We start from the raw sequence: 20,552 nt of genomic DNA on the forward strand, positions 1-20,552 counted from the left end.
GAGTGCTTAATTTAATGTGTGCGCCATCAGTCCGAGGGAGGCCATAAAAAGTTGGATGATGGCTCGTGACCAAGCACCTTCCCTGCTGTTTATTTGACGCAATTAAAATGCGCACCATGGCAGGGGAAGTGTAGGTGTCCCTGTGTGAGGAGGGGGAATGTTAAGTGCGCCTAATCGAATTACATATCGCGGCGACGACTGCTGATGTCATCGCCAACATCATATTCGGGGTTTTCCCGCACGACTTTCGGCGCTCAGCAAATCCTTGCTGTATTTGTGACGCCCTGCTGCCACATCAAAAAGGTTTCCTTAGCATTCCATTTTTCTGGGTCAGTAGCCATAAAATTGACAGACGTCTTTCACACGGCAAAAAAAATCCTGCAGACGACGTCGCTTCGGAAAGTTCAACAACCGACGAAGGAAAAGCCACACAAATACACGCGTGCAGTAGAAAAGTCCACCCACCCCGAAAAGTCCAACCCACTTGCGCACCCCTTGCCGTCAAAGTTTGCCTTTCAACATCTTCATTGAATTATTTTGCAATCTATTTTAATAAATTTCATATCCTCTGGCATTATATCCCATTTCCTGGGCCAAAAATCAATAACGCACATAACGCAGCAACTCACGACTTGTATTTGCCCACCACACACACACACATGCGTTCCATTTGGCACACAAAAAAAAAAAGAGGAAAAAACATGGTCCCAATTTAAGACTGAAAATTGTCCCAAGCAGCGACCAATTTTTTTATTTAGGGATTTTTCTTTGCGACCGAACTCTCCTCTTTTTTGGGCTTTTGGCGTCGGGCGCAGGCGCAATGGAAAATGAGCTGGAAGGAAAATGAAAGGAAAGGACATTCGGGGGATGTCCACACAAAAGGTACAGCAATTTGCTAAGGGCATTATCAAAACATATTCATATCTAAGCGAGTTATTTATTTTGTTTTACTTAGATACAACCGGTTGTCGTCGAGCTGGCCTGAAGGACAATTTTTGTGTCCACAAATTGCTTTCATTTATAACGTACGTTCTGTATTTTACCCAGTTTTTTGCCCTTCGTCTCATTAAAAGATATTGCATTTAATTTCATAGAAACCTTATTTTATTACTTTATTGTAAAAATATCAATGCCAAATTTATTAACTTGGAGATTTCGGGCGCTAAAGATGTAAAAATTGGTTCAAATCCGGCAGTTACGAAAAAAGGCCTCAATTTTACATCCACCATTTGCATTCTACATAGCTGTAGAACATTTTACATCGAGGACCTCTCTTTACTTTCCATATGAAAGAAGTAGCTACTCGGCACTTGGTGGCGCCTCTTATAAAATTGCGTGGCAAAATGCTGTCAAAAGTCGGAAATGAAATGACGCGTTTAACCAAATTAGATATAACTTACGTATGTTTCTTCGCAATTAAACCAAAACAGCAAGGATCCATCTCCTTGAAGCCAGATTATAGTGCGCGTATCCTGTACTCCAAAAGCTCCGTTCGAATACCTTGATAGCTTGTCTATGAACTCACTCATCAGTCTAGTAGCAAGTCCTCAGCGGATTCGAAACCTCAAGGCCAAGCGAACAGATGGAAGACGTAGAGTCAAGTCTATAAAATACATCGCTTCAATGCTAATCTGACCACCACCTCCTCCAATCCAAGCGAATTTGTCATTTTTCTTGCCGTCGTCCTTTTCATCTGTGTAATACAGATCATAGTAAAACTGAAACATGAGCCTACAATAAAAGGGGACAGCTCCGTCCTACGACTTTCTACAACATTGTTGCCAAACCCAAAGCCACGCCTGTGATCACTGCATGTCCTGCAATGATTTTAAAATCCGGACCTTCGTCACTTGTATGCTTGTCGGCATTTTCAACTGCAACAAATGGAAAATTGTCATTAAGTTGGGTTTTGTCTATCGTAATTTGTGTTAATTACCATTATTTTCAACGCCTCCTAGACTGCGCGATTGGCAAGTGAGAAAAGCGAACAAAGGTCCGGCCAAATAGTATTTTTAATCAAAAATATTTTATCGCATTTAAAAAAAAAATTTCTGGGAAGCGCTAAAAACTTGTACATCATTAGAGCTAATAAATTAGTTCGTTTTCTTTGTCTTGGAGATCAATATAGATTACATACATATCGTAACTTGTGATTGTGAACTTACATGAAGGACCAGAAACATCGCCCTGGTTGGCCAAGAGCAATCCTGGTGGCATATCATACTCATCCCGACCACCCCACTTTAGTAAAAGAAGTAGGAATTATATATCGACTATTTTAGGCTTTTGATAGAGATACTTACCTTACGACTCTTTTGCTTGTACCAGGGACCTTTGCGTGTCTCCAAGTACATATAGTATGCCGAATCCTTGGTAAAGAACACATCGTCCTTCACCAATGCCAGGCGGATCATGGCGCCAACCTTAAGTATACCTCCAACAAGTGTTATGAACAGAATCGGAAGGACCTATGGGATAAAGTAGTGATAGAGTGACTTCGCATAGGGGCTGCATAATTAATTGTCATTAAACTAAAAAAAAAATTGTAGAAAAAATCCGCTTTTTTTGGTTTAGTTTTTTATTCAGTTGTCAACTCCATTTGTAAAGAAAAGAAAACTGAAACTTGGATATCCATAGAGCCTTGTCGTTGATGATCCACAGCGCCTGTCACAATAGATGTTTAATTTTAAATTTTTTATAGAACACAAACATAATACCTATTAAGATCCTGCAGTTAGAGCATAGAATTCCTTTTCACTGGACTATTGCATTTTTGTGGTCTCCTACCTAAAGTCGCCACAGTATTTTCCCTGGCCTTTTATTTCCTTCCGGCCAGCAAGTATGAAAGTCGATTTGAGCCCCTATGTATTCGCATATCAAGTAACCAGGGTGTAAGTTTACACCAGATCGGATTGGATATTCAGACTACTTCTTTTTCTTATCATCAACTGCGGAAGACACGGTCACATTTGCGGTTATTTGGGTCATTAAAAAAGCTACATGAATAGGTCCTTTTAAACAGCAACAATACATACATGATGGCCCGGCTGTGTCACCTTGATTGGCCTGAATCAAACCTTGTGGGACCTCGCACTTTTGATTGAACCTCATGAACTGTTAGGCAGAATGGTTTGTGATGGCTCCGAGTGGGTTATGAACTGGACTCACCTTGAGGTACTTCGCTGGGTAATATAGACTACTGCGGGTCTCGAGGCATTCGTAGTGTGCCGAATTGGCAGTGTAGGAAACATCATGTCTGGTTAACGCGATAATTAACCAGGTGATCACTTCGGCGGTGAACGAGAGGAATGAAATCGCAATAATGGGCACTGCCTGTGGAATGGAACCCAAATAATAGTCTGGCGCAGGATTTCACATATTAAAATATCCTTGCAGACCACTATATTGAGCCATACCCGCAATAATTCGTAAGCGATCGTTGGAAAACCAACCATTTCGAGTCCTAACCGCAACTAAATGCGATAGCAAAAAGTATTTTACACGAAAACTAGCAAATGTGCTATAATTGTATTTATTTTTCTTTTTTGCAATAATTAAAACAATACTTATATCGCTTATCGCATTTCTGCGGCTGGGGCTTGATATAGTGGCCTGGGAAAATGTAGCTAAATTGCTTATAATTAAGAGGCAATTAATATAATGTCAGGTGTTAAGAATAGATTTTCAAGTAGTTTGTCATCTCTATCGTAAATCATTCAAATTCGTAATATCCCAACACTTTTCAAGTGGATGCTACACTTCTCGACATCACTTTGCACTCTCTTATTTATTGGCTTTCCCTCATTCCCACGGACCTTTTGTTTTTGAATATTTTTGGACGTAGGAGAATAGCAAAATTTATAAAAATTTTATATAAAAAGGAGTAGATGGCGCTTTAGAGCTAAGTAGCTAGTTGTAGTGTTGGCAAACGTACACACTTAGCAGAGCAACTGCAAGAATCAGCTGTCACTTGCCAGCTGCTCGGCAACCCTCTTTTTTGTCATTTCTCTTCCCACGCTGCTTCCGAAATCCTGACGTCGGCAGCGCCTAAGCAGCGAAAACAACATTTAAGTTTCAGTCTTCAAACAGCGCAGTCGCAACCGCAAGTTAATAAGGAGCAAATCGAGACCGAAATAGGATAAATTTAGAGTCGTGTTACTTGAACATTTCCGTCAAAGTTTTGGGCATTTATTTATGGCTTTGCCCCTTTGCAATAATTCGCGAGCTTGTTGAACAGCAAAAAAAAAAAAAACAGAAAACGAAAATCATTGCCATTGGCAACAACAAAGTAGAGCCGAAAAAAAGGGAACCGTAGTCAAAGCAAGTGGCGAAAAAAAGACGAAAGGCAGTCCAAAAATTGCCACAAACAACAAAAGTCTATACTTATTATTTGGAAACCACACAAGTGCTGAAATAGACCATTTTTTTTTAAATACAAACACAAACAATTAAAGAGTATAAAAACGCGCAAACCAAAAGGAAAACAGCTAAACACAAATTCTGATAAACGAAGAAAAAAGCCTTCAAGATTCAGATAAAGCAGGAAATGCACGCGCTTCAGGAAGGCGCCACCGTGCTGCACCACCAGCAGCCACCGCCACCCACTTCTGGCGAGGATCACCTGCTCACCGCTGATAGTTTCTTTTATGCACGCAGCAATCCCATGGAGAACGCGGCCGCAGCAGCCGCCGCCGCAGCAGCGGGCTTGATTGATCCGCACCACAATCGCGATCTCCACCAGGCGCTGGTGGCCTCGATAGCCAATAATAGTGTGGCCGCCATCGGCGGTGGCCTGACCACAGCGGCAGTCTTGAAGAGTGCCGCTCAGCAGTCCCAGCAGGCGGTGCAACAGAACCAGAACGCGGTAGTGGTGACACCGGGACTGGAACAGCCCAAACAGGAACCAGCCCAACAGGCGGCACTGGCGCTGCTCAAGGAGAATGTAAACGCCTCCGCCGGAGCGGGACAGAACAACGGTCAGGCGGCCATGGGTGGCAGCAACAAGAGCGGCTCCTCTGGCAGATCCACGCCCAGCCTGAGCGGAGGCAGTGGCTCCGATCCGGCACCCGGCAAACTCTTTGTCGGCGGTCTCAGCTGGCAGACGTCGTCTGACAAGCTCAAGGAATACTTCAACATGTTCGGCACCGTCACCGATGTGCTCATCATGAAGGATCCCGTCACCCAGGTAAGCCGAAATATCCTCTAATTTCATTTTCATCACCACTATGTATATCTATCTATCTATCGCACATTGTGTACCTCCATAATCCCCCTGCCCTTCGGGTTTACAGCTACCATTTTGTGATTTACCTTTTGCACAGCTGCAGAAACTGCAGGTTTTGTCGCCCTTTTGGCATCCTCTTCTTCTTCCAGCCGAGGTTTAGAATTACAGTTCTTTCGGCGTTACGTGCCAAAAACAAAAGAAGCGGAGTAAGAAAATCGGAAAGGAGGAGGCGAAGAAGGTGGAAAAGGAAGAGGACAAGGGACCACCGAACTGAAATTTAATTTAATCAGGTTTAATATGTAGATCAGCTTGTCCGGGGTTGATCCACTCGGAACTGTTTATTGAGATACGCACTCGAGCACCAATTTCCCTGTCATAATTTGTATGCAGGCTGTATCAGTTTTCTTATAAGCGCATGATGGCCACATTGGCCACCGTTCTCCACAGAATTTGGAGGCACAACAGTTCAGTTACCATCTGAGTTCTATTGAATAGCTTGAAGAACTAGGGGATTGCCATTTGTTCCCAAAACGAGTAGATTCGAACTTTCTTTTGATAACAAGACAAATGGCTTTCGAAATCACCTTTTAGATTACCTTTTCTCTAAGAAAATATATATTACGTATCGATAGTAGTTTTTCCCTCGAAAACGCAGTTATTGCAGCGGAAATGGACTTTTTCGTAATGCTTAATGCCTTGAGCAATTTGTCCGCTTGATAAGCGAAACATTATGCACACATCCTACACATACTAGTATTTAGTGGGCACACATACACATGTATGTATGTATGTATGCACATACTCCTTTCAATTCGACTACATACAATGTGTGGCTGGCTCCCCAGCGGAAAAGAGCGCGCGCGCCGCTTTCTGGCCATAAAACAGCAGCTGCTAGCTGGCGCATTGTTCCGAGTCCTGTTCCCTCGGCGCAGCTGTTCCTGCGACCTCCGCAGCTAGGGTTCGCTGTGGATGGATGCGGCACAGGACAAATTCTATAGCTGTACGTGCACCTGGGGTTGTTTCCGAGCCAATTGCGCAATTACGGAATGAGTCGGCCTGCTACGACTGCATGATAGGGCAGTTATATTCGCGGCGATCGACTAACGGGGTTGTGTCCTGGCCCCTCAGGAAGACCCCGAAAGATATACACACACAAAACACCTTTGTTCCGTCCCCCCTTCAAAGAACCAAAAAAAAAAAAAAGAGTACACAAGAAACAAGAAACAAACAAAAGAATGAAGAAAAACAACAGAAGCGAGAAGAAAACTGGTTTACCAACTGTCTTCGGTCCGCAGATCGCTTGTGAAGACGATCCTTGCGATGATCTGGGGAGTACTGTAGTCCATAAGCACCTAGGATCAGTCAATTATATACATAGCTAGTCATATGTAGTCAACCAAATGTACAAACTACTAAACATAACATAATTTTAATGAACACAATACCACGACCAAAAGTGAGGAATCTCGAGTCAAGGACAAGGCCGGAAGCCGATCGAGGAAGCAGCGAATACCTGGCCTGGTAACCACAACCACGATTGCAACCACAGGATGATGAACCAGCGACGGCTTAGGTACATTTCATAAAAAAAAATAAAACAAAATAAACAACCAATCGCCAAGTACTCTAACTACTGTATAAAAAAGAGAACGTTTAGCGTACTTGATTTACTCAACACTGGCGCATCGTAATTCTCGTATATCGTATAACTCTGAGCAATAATAACAGCTGCATAATTGTATTCGTATCTCTAATTGAATGTACTCGTTCTTGTACTCGTACTCCGTATTATGTACTTGGTTTACTTTAGCTTTTTTCACCCAACAAAAAAACAAAAACGTATTCAATGAACTTATAACTCCACGCATTGATATCAAGCAAGCCTCAAAAGCAAATTAAACTAACGAGTTTCCCTGCCATATCTTTTACACACATTTGTTAGATCTAGAACTCAATAAAAACTATATTCTAAAGAGGCGTACTTTACCCCCAATAATACTATCCAAATGCCCATGTTCCCACTTTAGCGTAATATGGATTCGAATATCGCCCTGGCAACTGTTGAATTGATTGTGTAACATAAATAAGAACCTTAGCTTAGCATAATTTACCCAATACATGCGTATTTATTACCATATTACGAGACCCCGTAAATTTTAGTCCTTATAAATAACCATTATGCGACATTCTGTTTATATGTGTTTAGTTGTTAATGCTTCTTAATTTTATTTCGCATACCGAATCATTTAAATTAACCAACCACAAAGTAAACCATATTTTATTTTAAGTAGTTTTTAAATATGTCAAGAAAACATTTTTTTTCTGTTGTGTTGCGTCGTAATTTTCTTTTTTTTTTTACCATGTTTTGTAATCGCATTAGAAGATCTTCCAAAAATCGGCATACTTTATAGATTTCAACTCATAGGAAATATCCTAGGCCCGGTATATGTAAGTAGCTAGTTGTGTTAACCCACCAATCCCAGCCCACAAAAAGAGCTCGTCTTTTAAAGGAAACGTATGCGAAAGGTTTAAATCATACACTAGAAAATATACACTTTTCTCTTTAGGTAGGTAGTCTCATAGTTTCTCTATATTTCTATCTCGAATAATGTACAATAAATTGTATCTGAGTCATTTGACTCTTCTTTGCCCTAGGCTTAAGAGAAAATTGTATTCCCCATTACTGTAATATATGTAACCGGTACGGAAATAATTAACTAGACTAAGCCAACAAAAGTCACAACTCATTATTTGTAAAAACTCTTAAGTAGTTATTAAGCAAAACTAACCAATGAAAGCGAATTGTATGGTAAAAGGGGGTTTAACTTAACTTGAAAGAAAACGAATCGAAAGAAAGTGTAATCACTTAAAAAAAAACGCATATCTAAAGCATTCCCAACTTTTCTAATAGTGCGTTTTATAGCTATATTTGACAATAGAACTACTAGCAGTAATATTTAATAGCTTACGTAAATATGGTATTTTAAACAAATATTGTGCCAAGTAGATTTAAAATTGCTACAATTGTATTATAGCTCTAAAACGCACTACTCGTACTACTCTGTTTATTCAAGCCTAACTATCACATAGACCATATGTAATTGCCACATTTGTATCCTTGAGTTCGCATTCACAGCAAAGTGAACGAATGTTTTTGGTATCCTCCAGTTATCGTGTATATATAATCTATGCCTCCCGTACCTACATATATATCTGGGATCTAGAGGGGTGTCGCATCTGTATGGAGAACATGTTGAATGCATATATTTCGTAATGTTTCTATGATATATGTATGTTCCAGTTTAGCAAATGACCATATAACGATCGATCTACTTGCGTATAAATATTGGTATTCTGTTAAAACAGCAAAAGTATCCTTAGACGAATTTTAGTTTTTAGTTGAAACATATTTTGTGTTGTTTGGATTTTAATTAAAACTTGTTTGTGTTTACTCCACGAAAGAACAAAAAAAAAAAAGTGAAAACGATGCATATTTGATGAGCAAAAAGCGTAAAAATGGCACGCCCAATTCAGTCAATAAAGCCATCTACATACATGCATATAAACTGTATCCGTATCTGTGTTTACATATATCTTTATATATCATTTTTATATACTTATGGAAGATCGAGTTCCGATCGACTTGATTGATTCTTACTTTGTTGGACTTTTGCTAACGTTTCGTAGGACATTTTACGATTATTAATCCTAGTTATATAACTACAACATTTGCAACTTAGACCTAGTCGCCTTTAACCGAAGCTCTCTTATGAAACTAATTACTTCACATAACTAATGTATCCGTCCCTATTTGTTTATCTTTCCCACCCACACAAAAACACAAACCTCAACTTTACACCTACAGCGCAGTCGCGGCTTTGGTTTCATCACATTCCAAGAACCCTGCACCGTGGAGAAGGTTCTCAAGGTGCCCATTCACACACTCGATGGCAAGAAGATCGATCCCAAGCATGCCACCCCAAAGAATCGACCTCGTCAGGCCAACAAGACCAAGAAGATCTTCGTGGGCGGCGTCTCACAGGATACTTCGGCCGAGGAGGTTAAGGCTTACTTCAGCCAGTTCGGACCCGTCGAGGAGACGGTTATGTTGATGGACCAGCAGACAAAGCGCCACCGTGGCTTCGGATTTGTCACCTTTGAGAATGAGGATGTGGTCGATCGCGTATGTGAGATTCACTTCCACACCATCAAGAACAAGAAGGTCGAGTGCAAGAAGGCACAGCCCAAGGAAGCAGTCACACCGGCTGCTCAGCTTCTCCAGAAGCGCATTATGTTGGGCACCCTCGGCGTCCAGCTGCCCACAGCTCCTGGCCAGCTGATTGGAGCCCGTGGTGCCGGCGTGGCCACCATGAACCCACTGGCCATGCTTCAAAATCCCACACAGCTACTGCAATCCCCGGCAGCAGCCGCTGCCGCCCAGCAGGCCGCCCTCATATCACAGAACCCATTTCAAGTACAAAACGCCGCTGCGGCAGCCTCGATTGCCAATCAGGCTGGCTTCGGCAAGCTGTTGACCACATATCCGCAGACTGCGCTGCATAGCGTCAGGTGAGTAAAAGCGCTAGATAATCTAGACGGAACTAACATCTGATTAATCCCCATTATAGATATGCACCCTACTCGATCCCCGCCAGCGCCGCCACTGCCAACGCCGCCTTGATGCAGGCTCATCAGGCGCAAAGCGTGGCCGCCGCTGCCCATCATCACCAGCAGCAGCAACAGCAGCAGCATCATCACCAGCAGCAGACCCACAATGCCCATGTGGCCGCCGCCCAGCAGCAGCAGCAGAGCCACCACAACGCCGTCTCGAATCCCGCTTCGCAGGCGCACTCGGCAGCAGCGGCTGCCGCCCTGGCGGCCAATGCCGCGAATGGGGCAGGTGCCGCTGGAGCCCACAGCCTGGCCGCTGCCGCTCAGCAAGCTGGCTTAATGGCCGGCAATCCCCTGAATGCCGCTGCTGCCGCCGCCGCCGCTGCTGCCAATCCGGCGGCTGCCTACTCCAACTATGCGCTGGCCAACGTGGACATGTCCAGCTTCCAGGGCGTCGATTGGAGCACCATGTACGGCATGGGCATGTACGTCTAAGACGCGAGTTTTGTTTGGTAATTTGAATGAAACACTCTCACCATGCATACACCATTCACAACCACCCCCCATACACCCACAACCACTACCACATGTGAACAGCAGCCCCCCACATCCATTAATATTCATAGAACCACACACAAACACTCATACGAAGTTGGTTTTCCTTTGAGTTTGGCTAAGTTAGTAGTCCGATACACGGAAGGCAAATTAAGTATTATATTTAAGGCGCCCTCGAGCGAGTTCGATAAATACTAACTAATATATATATATATAACAAATCATAAGCAATATAAGCGAGAAAAAAGAACAAAAACGGAAGCAAAGCAAAGCGAAGGAAAAACAAAATTTAAAACCAAAAAGCAAAAATTACGGAGCGTTAGAGAAGCAAAAGAAGAAAGGAAAACACATTAAAAAACCACCGATTGTGATTGCGTTTAAATGTAGCCGTTAATATATAATTTTTAGTGCATAAAAGAAAACCATTAAATCTAAATTAAAATAAACCCAAATAAAAACTAAACGTATATATAAATATACATACATATTTATAAAATGCAAGAGCAAGGAATGAATCATATAAGTTAACTCACGCTCGTATAACCAAGAATGGCGCTCACTAATTAAAAAGTTCGAAAAATTGTTCTTTTTTTTGGAGCCCTAAACTCAGCTGAAATGAATGAGAAACTCCTGCAAGGGCAGTATTAATTAATTGAATGAAACAGCGAAGAAAAACGTTTTGCTCAAGACAAAGAACTATTCATTATTTTTTTAATCAGCGATGAAACCCTATATTAGACTATTATTTTAGATGTTTAGTTGAGTTCGAATTTAATTCACCCAGCATAGAATACAACAACAGAGTTAACCAATCACTAACGAACATCACCAACTCACCAACACGAAAACTCCAATATCCTCCTACCTTCTATCTACCCAAATCTGTTATTGTACTTAATTATATAACAATTACAAATACCACAACGAACAAACCAAAATAACGTTGTCTTTTATGTGTGCGACTCTTTTTTGATTTAGTTCTATAACTAGTTTATTCTGCACTCAATCTCAAACATTTGTAGCAAGTAACTAAATAACCATTTGTTGAACATTTTGGCATTTGCATATTCTTATTATACTTTCGAGTGACGACAAGTTCTCAAGGCTACCGGCTTCATTTATAGATCCTAAGATATTCAACCGAGAACGAGTCCTTAGGGCACTACTAATATTTTAGATCCTTCGACCTATTTCCCAATCACCAAGTCTTTCATTTGCATAACCATCCAAACAGCTCATGAACCAGGTAACATAACTTTACTGTAGCTTATTGTTTTAAATGGCACAATCTTAGTTATTAATATTATTTTGTAATTACCCTTATCTGTAGCATTTGCATTTGATTTTGCATTCGGCAAATACTTCACCCATTGAAACCAAGAAAATTATCGAATTAAGAAGAAACCCGGGGCAGATGCTCCTGGATAGTTATGTATTTGTCTCATTTGAATCGCTTGCATGCTTGAAGTTTAATTTTAGTTACTAGTTATCATTTGGAAAGTAATATTTTGCGTATGTAAATATCTAGTTTATATACATTACACACCCACACAAACCACACATTATATGGAAAACAATGAAACATTTGAAGTAATTTTTGTGTTTAATAAAAACCAACAAACAAAACAACAAACAACTTTGCCATGAGTTGAGCAAACATTTGTGTTTTCTTATGATTTGATTAATTTGATTGTACATACTTGACCACATTTATCTGTATTATTTGATTTGATTTGAATTATCTCGTAATCCACACACTTGTATCTGTTGTTGTGCTGTGCTGTCTTTCTCTCTACTATCTGTTATCTACTCCTCTTAGCCATGTGTAGAACTTATTACATTTCGATGCATTTGCCAATACCAAAAAGTTAACGATTGTGGCGAATTGTTTATAATTCCTGTAGATTTTCGATTTCGACTCGGGGGGTGAGTATAATGTAATATTGTTTCGTATACCAAAGATAACGCATATTAACCCAAATTCATTTTACATTTGCTGGGCCTAAGTCGAGGCTCAAATACCACATCTCCATTTGCAGAAACTAATTTATTTATTTATTATTTACGCTTAAGAATCTAACACATTCCAGACATGCTATGGTGCCATTTACTTATCCATATTAATATTTATAATTTTTTTAACTCGTCTGTCAGATCTCGATCTCAGAACAATTGCTTTTAGCATAAGGTTGATTTTACCCTGCCAATCCAAGATGATTCTTACGAATTCCTTTTTTTACTGACTACACAAACACACACTTTGTTCTATTAAAATTATTTATATAAAGAAACCAAATAAAAATATATATATTTCATTATTGCATTTTCCATTTATTTCTATTAGCCGATTAAGCAAGAAGTCAAAAAATGCTCCCATAGTTGCCTATGTTCATTGTAGTTCCTTTGGAATAACTCTTATAGTTTTTGTTCACTTATCCGTATGCTTTAATATTCATTCAAAGCGACAAAGTGTCGGCGAATTACTTAGATATTTGTAATCTTAACAGTTTCAACAGTGTGAATTCGATATATCTTATATCCAATGAAATGTTTTATTTCCCATTCTCGTACCAAAGATATATACCCAAAGTAGTAGCTTGCTAATTTTGATATATAGTAAACAGATCGAACATATGTAGCTCTATAAAATATATACATATACATATATCTACTTTTTTGTTACCAATGTGATTAAAATAAAAATTTGCTCAAAATGAAGGACTGGTTGATATGGTATGAAATGAATTATTTATTTAATTTTAAAATCAAAATCTTTCATCAAATTGAATATATTATCAACCAGTCCTAAACATCCATCGAATTTTAAAATATAATCTGTATTTTTGACTTGTTTTGGTGTGGTTAGTCTCATCAAGAGTTTTAATATTCAGTGCAAAAATAGTTTTCAAGCATTTTTTGTCGGGCCAAAAACTACATAAGAACTTCCTGTAATATAGTAACAACATTACACACTCCGAATTGGGCATTATGATTTCGTTATAATTGTAGGTTTACAACCAACTTTTTGACATACAACATAACCAAGATAACCATAGTTAATTAAACCTTTTTAATAGATATATACACCCATTTATAAAACAAAACGCATGATGAAACATGTACAGTAGTCAATTGAGTAAAACCTTTATATATACAACGGCAATCTCATATCATCTGTCACAGTTGAAATCCCAGCCTAGATTCCTGAAGTCCCCCATTAGGAAGACATTAGCATTAACTACTTACATACCTACATCATACACACATACATCATATGACAATAAGATCAACTGTGTTTCAGCATTCAAGTGTCAGTATTCGTAAACCAAATTACCTAACAAACTGAGAAAAGTACTTATACTATGCAATCGACAAGGAAACCAATCCTATGGAACCTTTTGGATTTGGATTCGGATCGAGCAGCGTTTTAGAAATTGAAATAGTTGGATTAGATAGCCTTTGAAACAGGTTCTCTCGCGGAACTACATACATGTATAGTGGCGAAAACTTTATAGATATTTACATGCATATATACAGATAGAACATATACGATGATATTTAGCAAGACCGTGATATATTCAATTAGTAAAACCAAAACAAAAAATTATATATTATATGTATATATCAATTATACGAGTATATTGAGGCGTCCCTCAAAATGTGTCAAATTGCATACTTTAGAGTAGAATTTTTGGTATACCCAGAGAAAACCAGGGAAGGAAAAAAAAAACAAGTAAACATTTCATCAACTGTTGTTGTGAAGGCTACAAAACAACGCATATCACTTTGATGGTGTCAGATCCAAAAGTTTTCGAGATTTACCCATGAAAACCAAACTGAATTTACGAAAAGAGGTTTGCTGAAGAATTCTCCAGAAAATATGTTGAACCGATCAACGAAATCTTGAAAACAGCGCAAGCAAGTTGTTTTCATTTTGGATATGGTTTTAGATAACCGAGCACAAGTGCATCCAATATTGTTGATTTGAGTGACTGATGAGGACCAAATTTGTAGCAAAATTCAGAAATCAGGTTATTAGATCCTAACATTATGAGAGTGTAACCCAAAAGTAAATAGTTTACTTAAAGTATTTTTATTTGGAGACCTGGCATTTTTTGGCTTCTTGCTTATTGTTTGGCGTTTCAATATTGTTTCTTATCAACCAAGCGCTATGAAAAAAAAAAACACCGACACTAATACAACCAAACACACACCAACACACTCTCAACAAGCTAGTCAATTGATGTGCATAGGCACAAACTAAATCTTTACAAACAAATGAAAATGGTGGTAAGTACGAAGCGAAAAACCAACCATAAATGTGAAAATGCAAACCAAAAATCGAACGTACACAATAAAATCTAAAAGCAATTATTTCCCTTGACTAATCCTGGGAAATATAAAAACAACAAAACATATAAATCACATTGAAAATGCTCTAAGAAAACATTAATTTAAGCTTAAACTTAAGTCAAGGTGTTACATAATTTCGAAGCAATGCGTACAAGTATTCAAGAGATACTTTGACGAACAAGCTATATATATTTATCAATTGCTAAAATTATATTTAAATGCATAACATATTATTAAGAAACAGTGAATGGCTACTTTTGCTCATTTCAAATGCTTAACAAAATGCTAAGATCAAAGACAACAAAAGTCAGATTCGTAACTAATTTAAGTGTTAAGCAGGAAAAATTCAAATATACTTAAAAACAAAAAATATATAAATATATATATTTAAAAAAGGAACATGTTTTCTTATATAGCATGGAAGGATGATTACTTCTACTGGCTCGTAACATATCAATTCTACTGAGCTGTATTTTGAAAAGATAAGAAAAGAAGAGAAAATCGAAACGAACGAATTCAACACCAAGTTCAATTGATACAAACGTGGTTTTTTATCAACGCTAAATACAATAAAAAAAAAAATTGTGAAGTAAATACTCCAATACTGAGGTGAGTAAATTCGCTAACGAAATTTTAGCAGAAAGCCTTGCTAAGACTTTCCTAAACGAAAACATAACTTAGACTCGTCTTCCAGCAACTAATTGACATGAAAAAGTTCTTACACCAATAGTGACAACGGCAGAAATTTTAGGGTTAATAAAATTCGGTTATGTTTAAATCCAAAGCCCTCGATGATTTCCAAACAACTTCATTGGGCAAACCGAGCTCAGCTTTTGGCTATACTTGTTACACGTAATCAATCAGTACAATTTTTGCAACGAGGAATTTTAAACGAAATCGCCCATTTGATTAATAAATGGCTTAGAACCTTGTTTTCATTTTTGGTTTTTAAGATCCTGAACTACAGATCGTTTCGACCTAATTCATAAGAAAAAATCGCAGACGGGTGGAAAGCTCTTCTTACTAACTGTTGTAAATTTGTTTCTCCAGAGATTGGAATTATGGTCAAGAAAGGATAAAAACAAACTATATAAACGATAAGCAAGTGCATTATATTGAAAGATTTGGTAAACACGAAGGTTAGCCATAAGTTTTCATATAAATATTATATATATACACATATATAAACGATATAACTTTTAGGCCATAAGCAAATCAGTATGAAACCCTTTGAATTGAGTTTGGCTTGGGCTGAGAAACGTATCCATAGTTCAGAAAGTATAACAGCCAACCTTGTATACATTTATTTCCGAAATGGTTATTTATTTAGCCTGTAACGAGAATCAGATATATTATATACAACACCTGTATCTTGTAACTGTAACACGTAACTGCTGTCGCTCTACTTCTCGCTCTATACTTGTAGCGATGTTTAGACACTAACATATATACTGAAACACCATATATAATTCTTTCGATATATACAAAGGACATGTAAACGGTATTTACTCTTTTAGCCTATAAAATCCCCAGAATCCAAATCGTGAAATCCGAAAATCAAACAAATTGCTGACGAAAATGTAATGTGAAGAACCCTTTGTGTAATTTTCCTATTGAAATACTTCTTGGCATAAATCCCTTTTTGAATTGAATTGAAATGAATAAATGAAATGTGAAAAAAAAACATTTTACACCTAGAACGTTTGTACTTCATTTGAACTATGTGGCATACGAGTAAAATAACATCTGGAAAAGTATATCTGTAATTTGAAAGTAGTTTGCACGAAATAATTTTTTCTTGTACAATGCACAAAAAAACGAAAAATAAACAAATGTTTGTACAACATATTGTATTGTTAATGTTTAGCGTAAGATTAGCTGTAATTAAACATAAATACTCCAACATTCGTATGGTACTAATTAGTTCATAGTTGACTTAGAAACCACCGTCATATTAGACTTTGTAAAATGTACTAGTAAAACGTACTCTCCGTTTCGAACTTGGTACCACGTAATCGTAATAGTAATGGTAAATGATTGATACTTAGCAATATCGATATTAATTATACAATTTACTCCATTCTTTGTAGATTCCGAACTTTAATTTAATTTTATTAAATACCTCCGGTGCTCAAAGTAATTTGAATTAGTCATCTAGTTTTTCCGCTTTCTAATAAATATTATTATTATTTGGAAGTCGGTGTTCTCGATTCAAAATTTAATTTAATTCCTAATTTAGTTTAGTTCTAGTGTACAATATTTATGCTTTTAGTAATGGCAGCTTTTGATTTCTTTCATCATAAGTTGTACATACACAAGTTGTATCCATTTCTTACATTTGATTCAACTTTTTTTTGCTTTATCTTAGGCTTAGACACACAGAAGGCAATGCATGGTTTTTGATAAACGAAGATATCTGAGAGCTAAGAGAACTCTTTTTAAGAAAATATATATGCGACAATACCCTATTTGTGTGAACTAAAAGTTGGAAGGTAAATCATATGATTCAACAATTAACAGTCAGATATTGTAGGTAGTTAGTTGGAGCGAGGACAACATATAAGCAATATATATACATACATATATAACTTTGATACCGATGTGTTACTGTTGAGGCGAACTCAAGTAATAGATGCATATAAATATATATACATATATATATTTGTATTTCAAAGATGTGCTACCTTAAGCGCAATCTTGACCCGAAAAGCTAACATTAGAACCCTAAGCGCTGAGTTGAAAGATGAACCAATTTAAAGATACACTGATGCACACTGTGTTGTTGTGTTGGTCGTTTTAAGAAAAGAAATTAGTAGCGTATATGAAGAGTATTTAATCTCAAAAAAATTAAATGTTTTACGTTGCCAGTGTTTGTGCAATACAAAATTATATAACAAAAAAATCGAGTCGAGAAGTTTTCGAATTGCCGTTTCTAAACTTGGTTGCCCTTCGCTTCTTATGCAGTATAAATATATTATTGAAAGTCAAATATTATATAAAGTATTCATAGATAAAGTATTTGATTAGACCGTAGTACATACATGCACACTCATTCACACAAAAAAACAGACATCCGTTGGTAATGTGTAAACTTAAATTTGCGTAAAGATTTGCTGTTTGACCCACACGAAACTCAAACCAAACTCATCTTAAATGTTGCAGCGTATTAATATAATTAATTATATATATATATATACTATATACATATATACCACAATAAATGTTTCACATAAAATAATTTGTTCTGTAGTTTCAACAAAATCAATTTCCGTGCATTTTTCACACCCTACACACAACATTATTATTTTGTATCTATGAATCTTGCGCGTAGTTAGTATGGTAAAATTGAACTTTTTTCGATTTTTTTCAAACAAATACACAAACTTAGAATTCTATATACATTTGGCACTCATTAACCACTGGAATCTTCTACAAAGAAGTCCTCTAATAGTCCGTTAGAGGAACTTAAAGCATAGAACATAATATATACACCCATCCCCAACTTTTGAATTCCGTTTATAGGTTTATGGCAAAAGTGGTAAGTCTTTGCTAGTAGTATTCACTTACCCCCCAATGATGCATGACGGCTTTCTTTGAGAACACACAAGGATCATCATCTAAAAACGGTACCAGATTCTCTGCAAAAGGACATTGGTGTTCACATAAGCAATCCTGTTCTGGATTTTCACAAACGCGTTACTTACTTCTTAACAATAGAGTGCGTGTTGGCGGTGTTGCTTTTAACTGCGAATCGGATTGTTAAGAATGAGTTACCATATAAAGAGAATCTGATCTGATTTAGCCTCACCTTTGGCACAACTAATAAAGGAGCACGGTGTAGAAGAGCAATGGTCGTAAGACGAAGCGCCATTTTAATCAAATCGGCTAATCCAATACACTAAATTTTTATTTTTTTTTTTTAAATTTTGTAATGTGTTTGCCGAACTTGTGTTTCTGATACAAACGAGACTACGACACTGAAGTCTATTGACATAAATTTCGAATGTGTCCAAAAATCAAGTTGATAAAAATGGATCGTAGGATCGTCTAAAAATCGAATTACATGCCTCGTTGGACTCTAAATAAAATTCCCCATCGGATGGCATTCAAGGCTAGAAATGTTAAATTTTTGCCATTTTTCGCTAAAAATCATAATGTTACCCCTTACGAAAATTGCAAAATTCGAAAAAAATTTATATGTTCAAATCTGCAGTAAAGTGGCAGAATTTATTAGTTGGGATCATTAGCTGCATAAATAGGTAATTTTTATGGCATCGTGTCGATATTCAAGAAAGTTATGATGAAATCCCCTCCGTAAAATATGCATTTTTGCCAAATCTCAATATTCTGCTTAAAAATAATCAGTTTTTTATTCACAAAATTTAAAAAAATAATCTAAACATAGAATGCCATACCTCGCCGGACTCGTAATAAAATTCCCCATCGGATGGCATTCAAAGCTAGAAATCTTAAATTTTTGCCATTTTTAGCATAAAATCATGATGTTACCCCTTACCAAAATTGCAAAATTCGACAAAAAATGTATATGTTCAAATCTGCAGTAAAATGGCAGAATTTATTAATTGGGATCATTAGCTGCATAAATACGTAATTTTTATGGCATTGTGTCGATATTCAAGAAAGTTATGATGAAATCCCCTCCGTAAAATATGCATTTTTGCCAAATCTCAATATTCTGCTTAAAAATAATCAGTTTTTTATTCACAAAATTTAAAAAAATAATCTAAACATAGAATGCCATACCTCGTCGGACTCGTAATAAAATTCCCCATCGGATGGCATTCAAAGCTAGAAATCTTAAATTTTTGCCATTTTTAGCATAAAATCATGATGTTACCCCTTACCAAAATTGCAAAATTCGACAAAAAATGTATATGTTCAAATCTGCAGGAAAATGGCAGAATTTATTAATTGGGATCATTAGCTGCATAAATACGTAATTTTTATGGCATTGTGTCGATATTCAAGAAAGTTATGATGAAATCCCCTCCGTAAAATATGCATTTTTGCCAAATCTCAATATTCTGCTTAAAAATAATCAGTTTTTTATTCACAAAATTTAAAAAAATAATCTAAACATAGAATGCCATACCTCGTCGGACTCGTAATAAAATTCCCCATCGGATGGCATTCAAAGCTAGAAATCTTAAATTTTTGCCATTTTTAGCATAAAATCATGATGTTACCCCTTACCAAAATTGCAAAATTCGACAAAAAATGTATATGTTCAAATCTGCAGTAAAATGGCAGAATTTATTAATTGGGATCATTAGCTGCATAAATACGTAATTTTTATGGCATTGTGTCGATATTCAAGAAAGTTATGATGAAATCCCCTCCGTAAAATATGCATTTTTGCCAAATCTCAATATTCTGCTTAAAAATAATCAGTTTTTTATTCACAAAATTTAAAAAAATAATCTAAACATAGAATGCCATACCTCGTCGGACTCGTAATAAAATTCCCCATCGGATGGCATTCAAAGCTAGAAATCTTAAATTTTTGCCATTTTTCGCAAAAAATCATGATGTTACCCCTTACCAAAATTGCAAAATTCAACAAAAAATTTATATGTTGAAATCAGCAGGTAAATGGCAGAATTTATTAGTTGGGATCATAAGCTGCATAAATAGGTAATTTTTATGGCATTGAGTCGATATTCAAGAAAGTTATGATGAAAAACCCTTCGAATTTGAGCAAATCCAAATAATGTTTACTTTTTCCCAGGGAATTTGATGCCATTATGGAAGCTTTGCGTTTGACACACCGACTTTAATGCAACAATTT

At 37.1% G+C, this 20,552-nt stretch overlaps 2 protein-coding genes across 11 annotated transcripts in view; one reads left to right on the forward strand and one right to left on the reverse strand.

Annotated features, from left to right (window-relative positions):
- msi (musashi) overlaps nucleotides 1-18,006 on the forward strand; it is a 92,306-nt gene extending 74,300 nt beyond the window's left edge. For 5 of the 7 annotated variants that reach the window (NM_001260374.2, NM_001276030.1, NM_001260375.2 and 2 more), the window contains 3 exons: nucleotides 4,657-5,185; nucleotides 9,090-9,793; nucleotides 9,853-10,719. In NM_001260374.2, coding sequence (NP_001247303.1) covers nucleotides 4,657-5,185; nucleotides 9,090-9,793; nucleotides 9,853-10,330 — 1,711 coding nt within the window. In that variant the 3' untranslated portion in view covers nucleotides 10,331-10,719. Of the gene's footprint in view, nucleotides 1-4,057; nucleotides 5,186-9,089; nucleotides 9,794-9,852 lie in introns of those variants that run through there. The other 2 variants (NM_001276031.1, NM_079838.4) reach the window with 2 other exon arrangements.
- ymp (yellow-emperor) lies at nucleotides 1,085-18,710 on the reverse strand. 4 transcript variants are annotated; one of them, NM_143147.3, is made up of 8 exons: nucleotides 18,552-18,710; nucleotides 18,448-18,487; nucleotides 18,311-18,381; nucleotides 2,304-2,468; nucleotides 2,166-2,241; nucleotides 1,937-1,959; nucleotides 1,401-1,874; nucleotides 1,085-1,346 (listed from the first exon to the last, which is right to left on the reverse strand). In NM_143147.3, exons 1-6 carry the CDS (start codon nucleotides 18,612-18,614, stop codon nucleotides 1,955-1,957), a joined length of 420 nt encoding a protein of 139 aa, NP_651404.1. In that variant the 5' UTR covers nucleotides 18,615-18,710; the 3' UTR covers nucleotides 1,085-1,346; nucleotides 1,401-1,874; nucleotides 1,937-1,954. The 4 variants fall into 4 exon arrangements, with proteins under 4 accessions (NP_651404.1, NP_001287531.1, NP_001287530.1 ...); NM_001300602.1 differs by lacking the exon at nucleotides 1,937-1,959 and having other exon boundaries at nucleotides 1,401-1,693; NM_001300601.1 differs by lacking the exon at nucleotides 1,937-1,959.
- Nucleotides 18,711-20,552: the final 1,842 nt, after the last annotated feature.

This window comes from Drosophila melanogaster, chromosome 3R (genome assembly GCF_000001215.4).
Source record: "Drosophila melanogaster chromosome 3R".
Lineage (NCBI taxonomy): Eukaryota > Metazoa > Arthropoda > Insecta > Diptera > Drosophilidae > Drosophila > Drosophila melanogaster.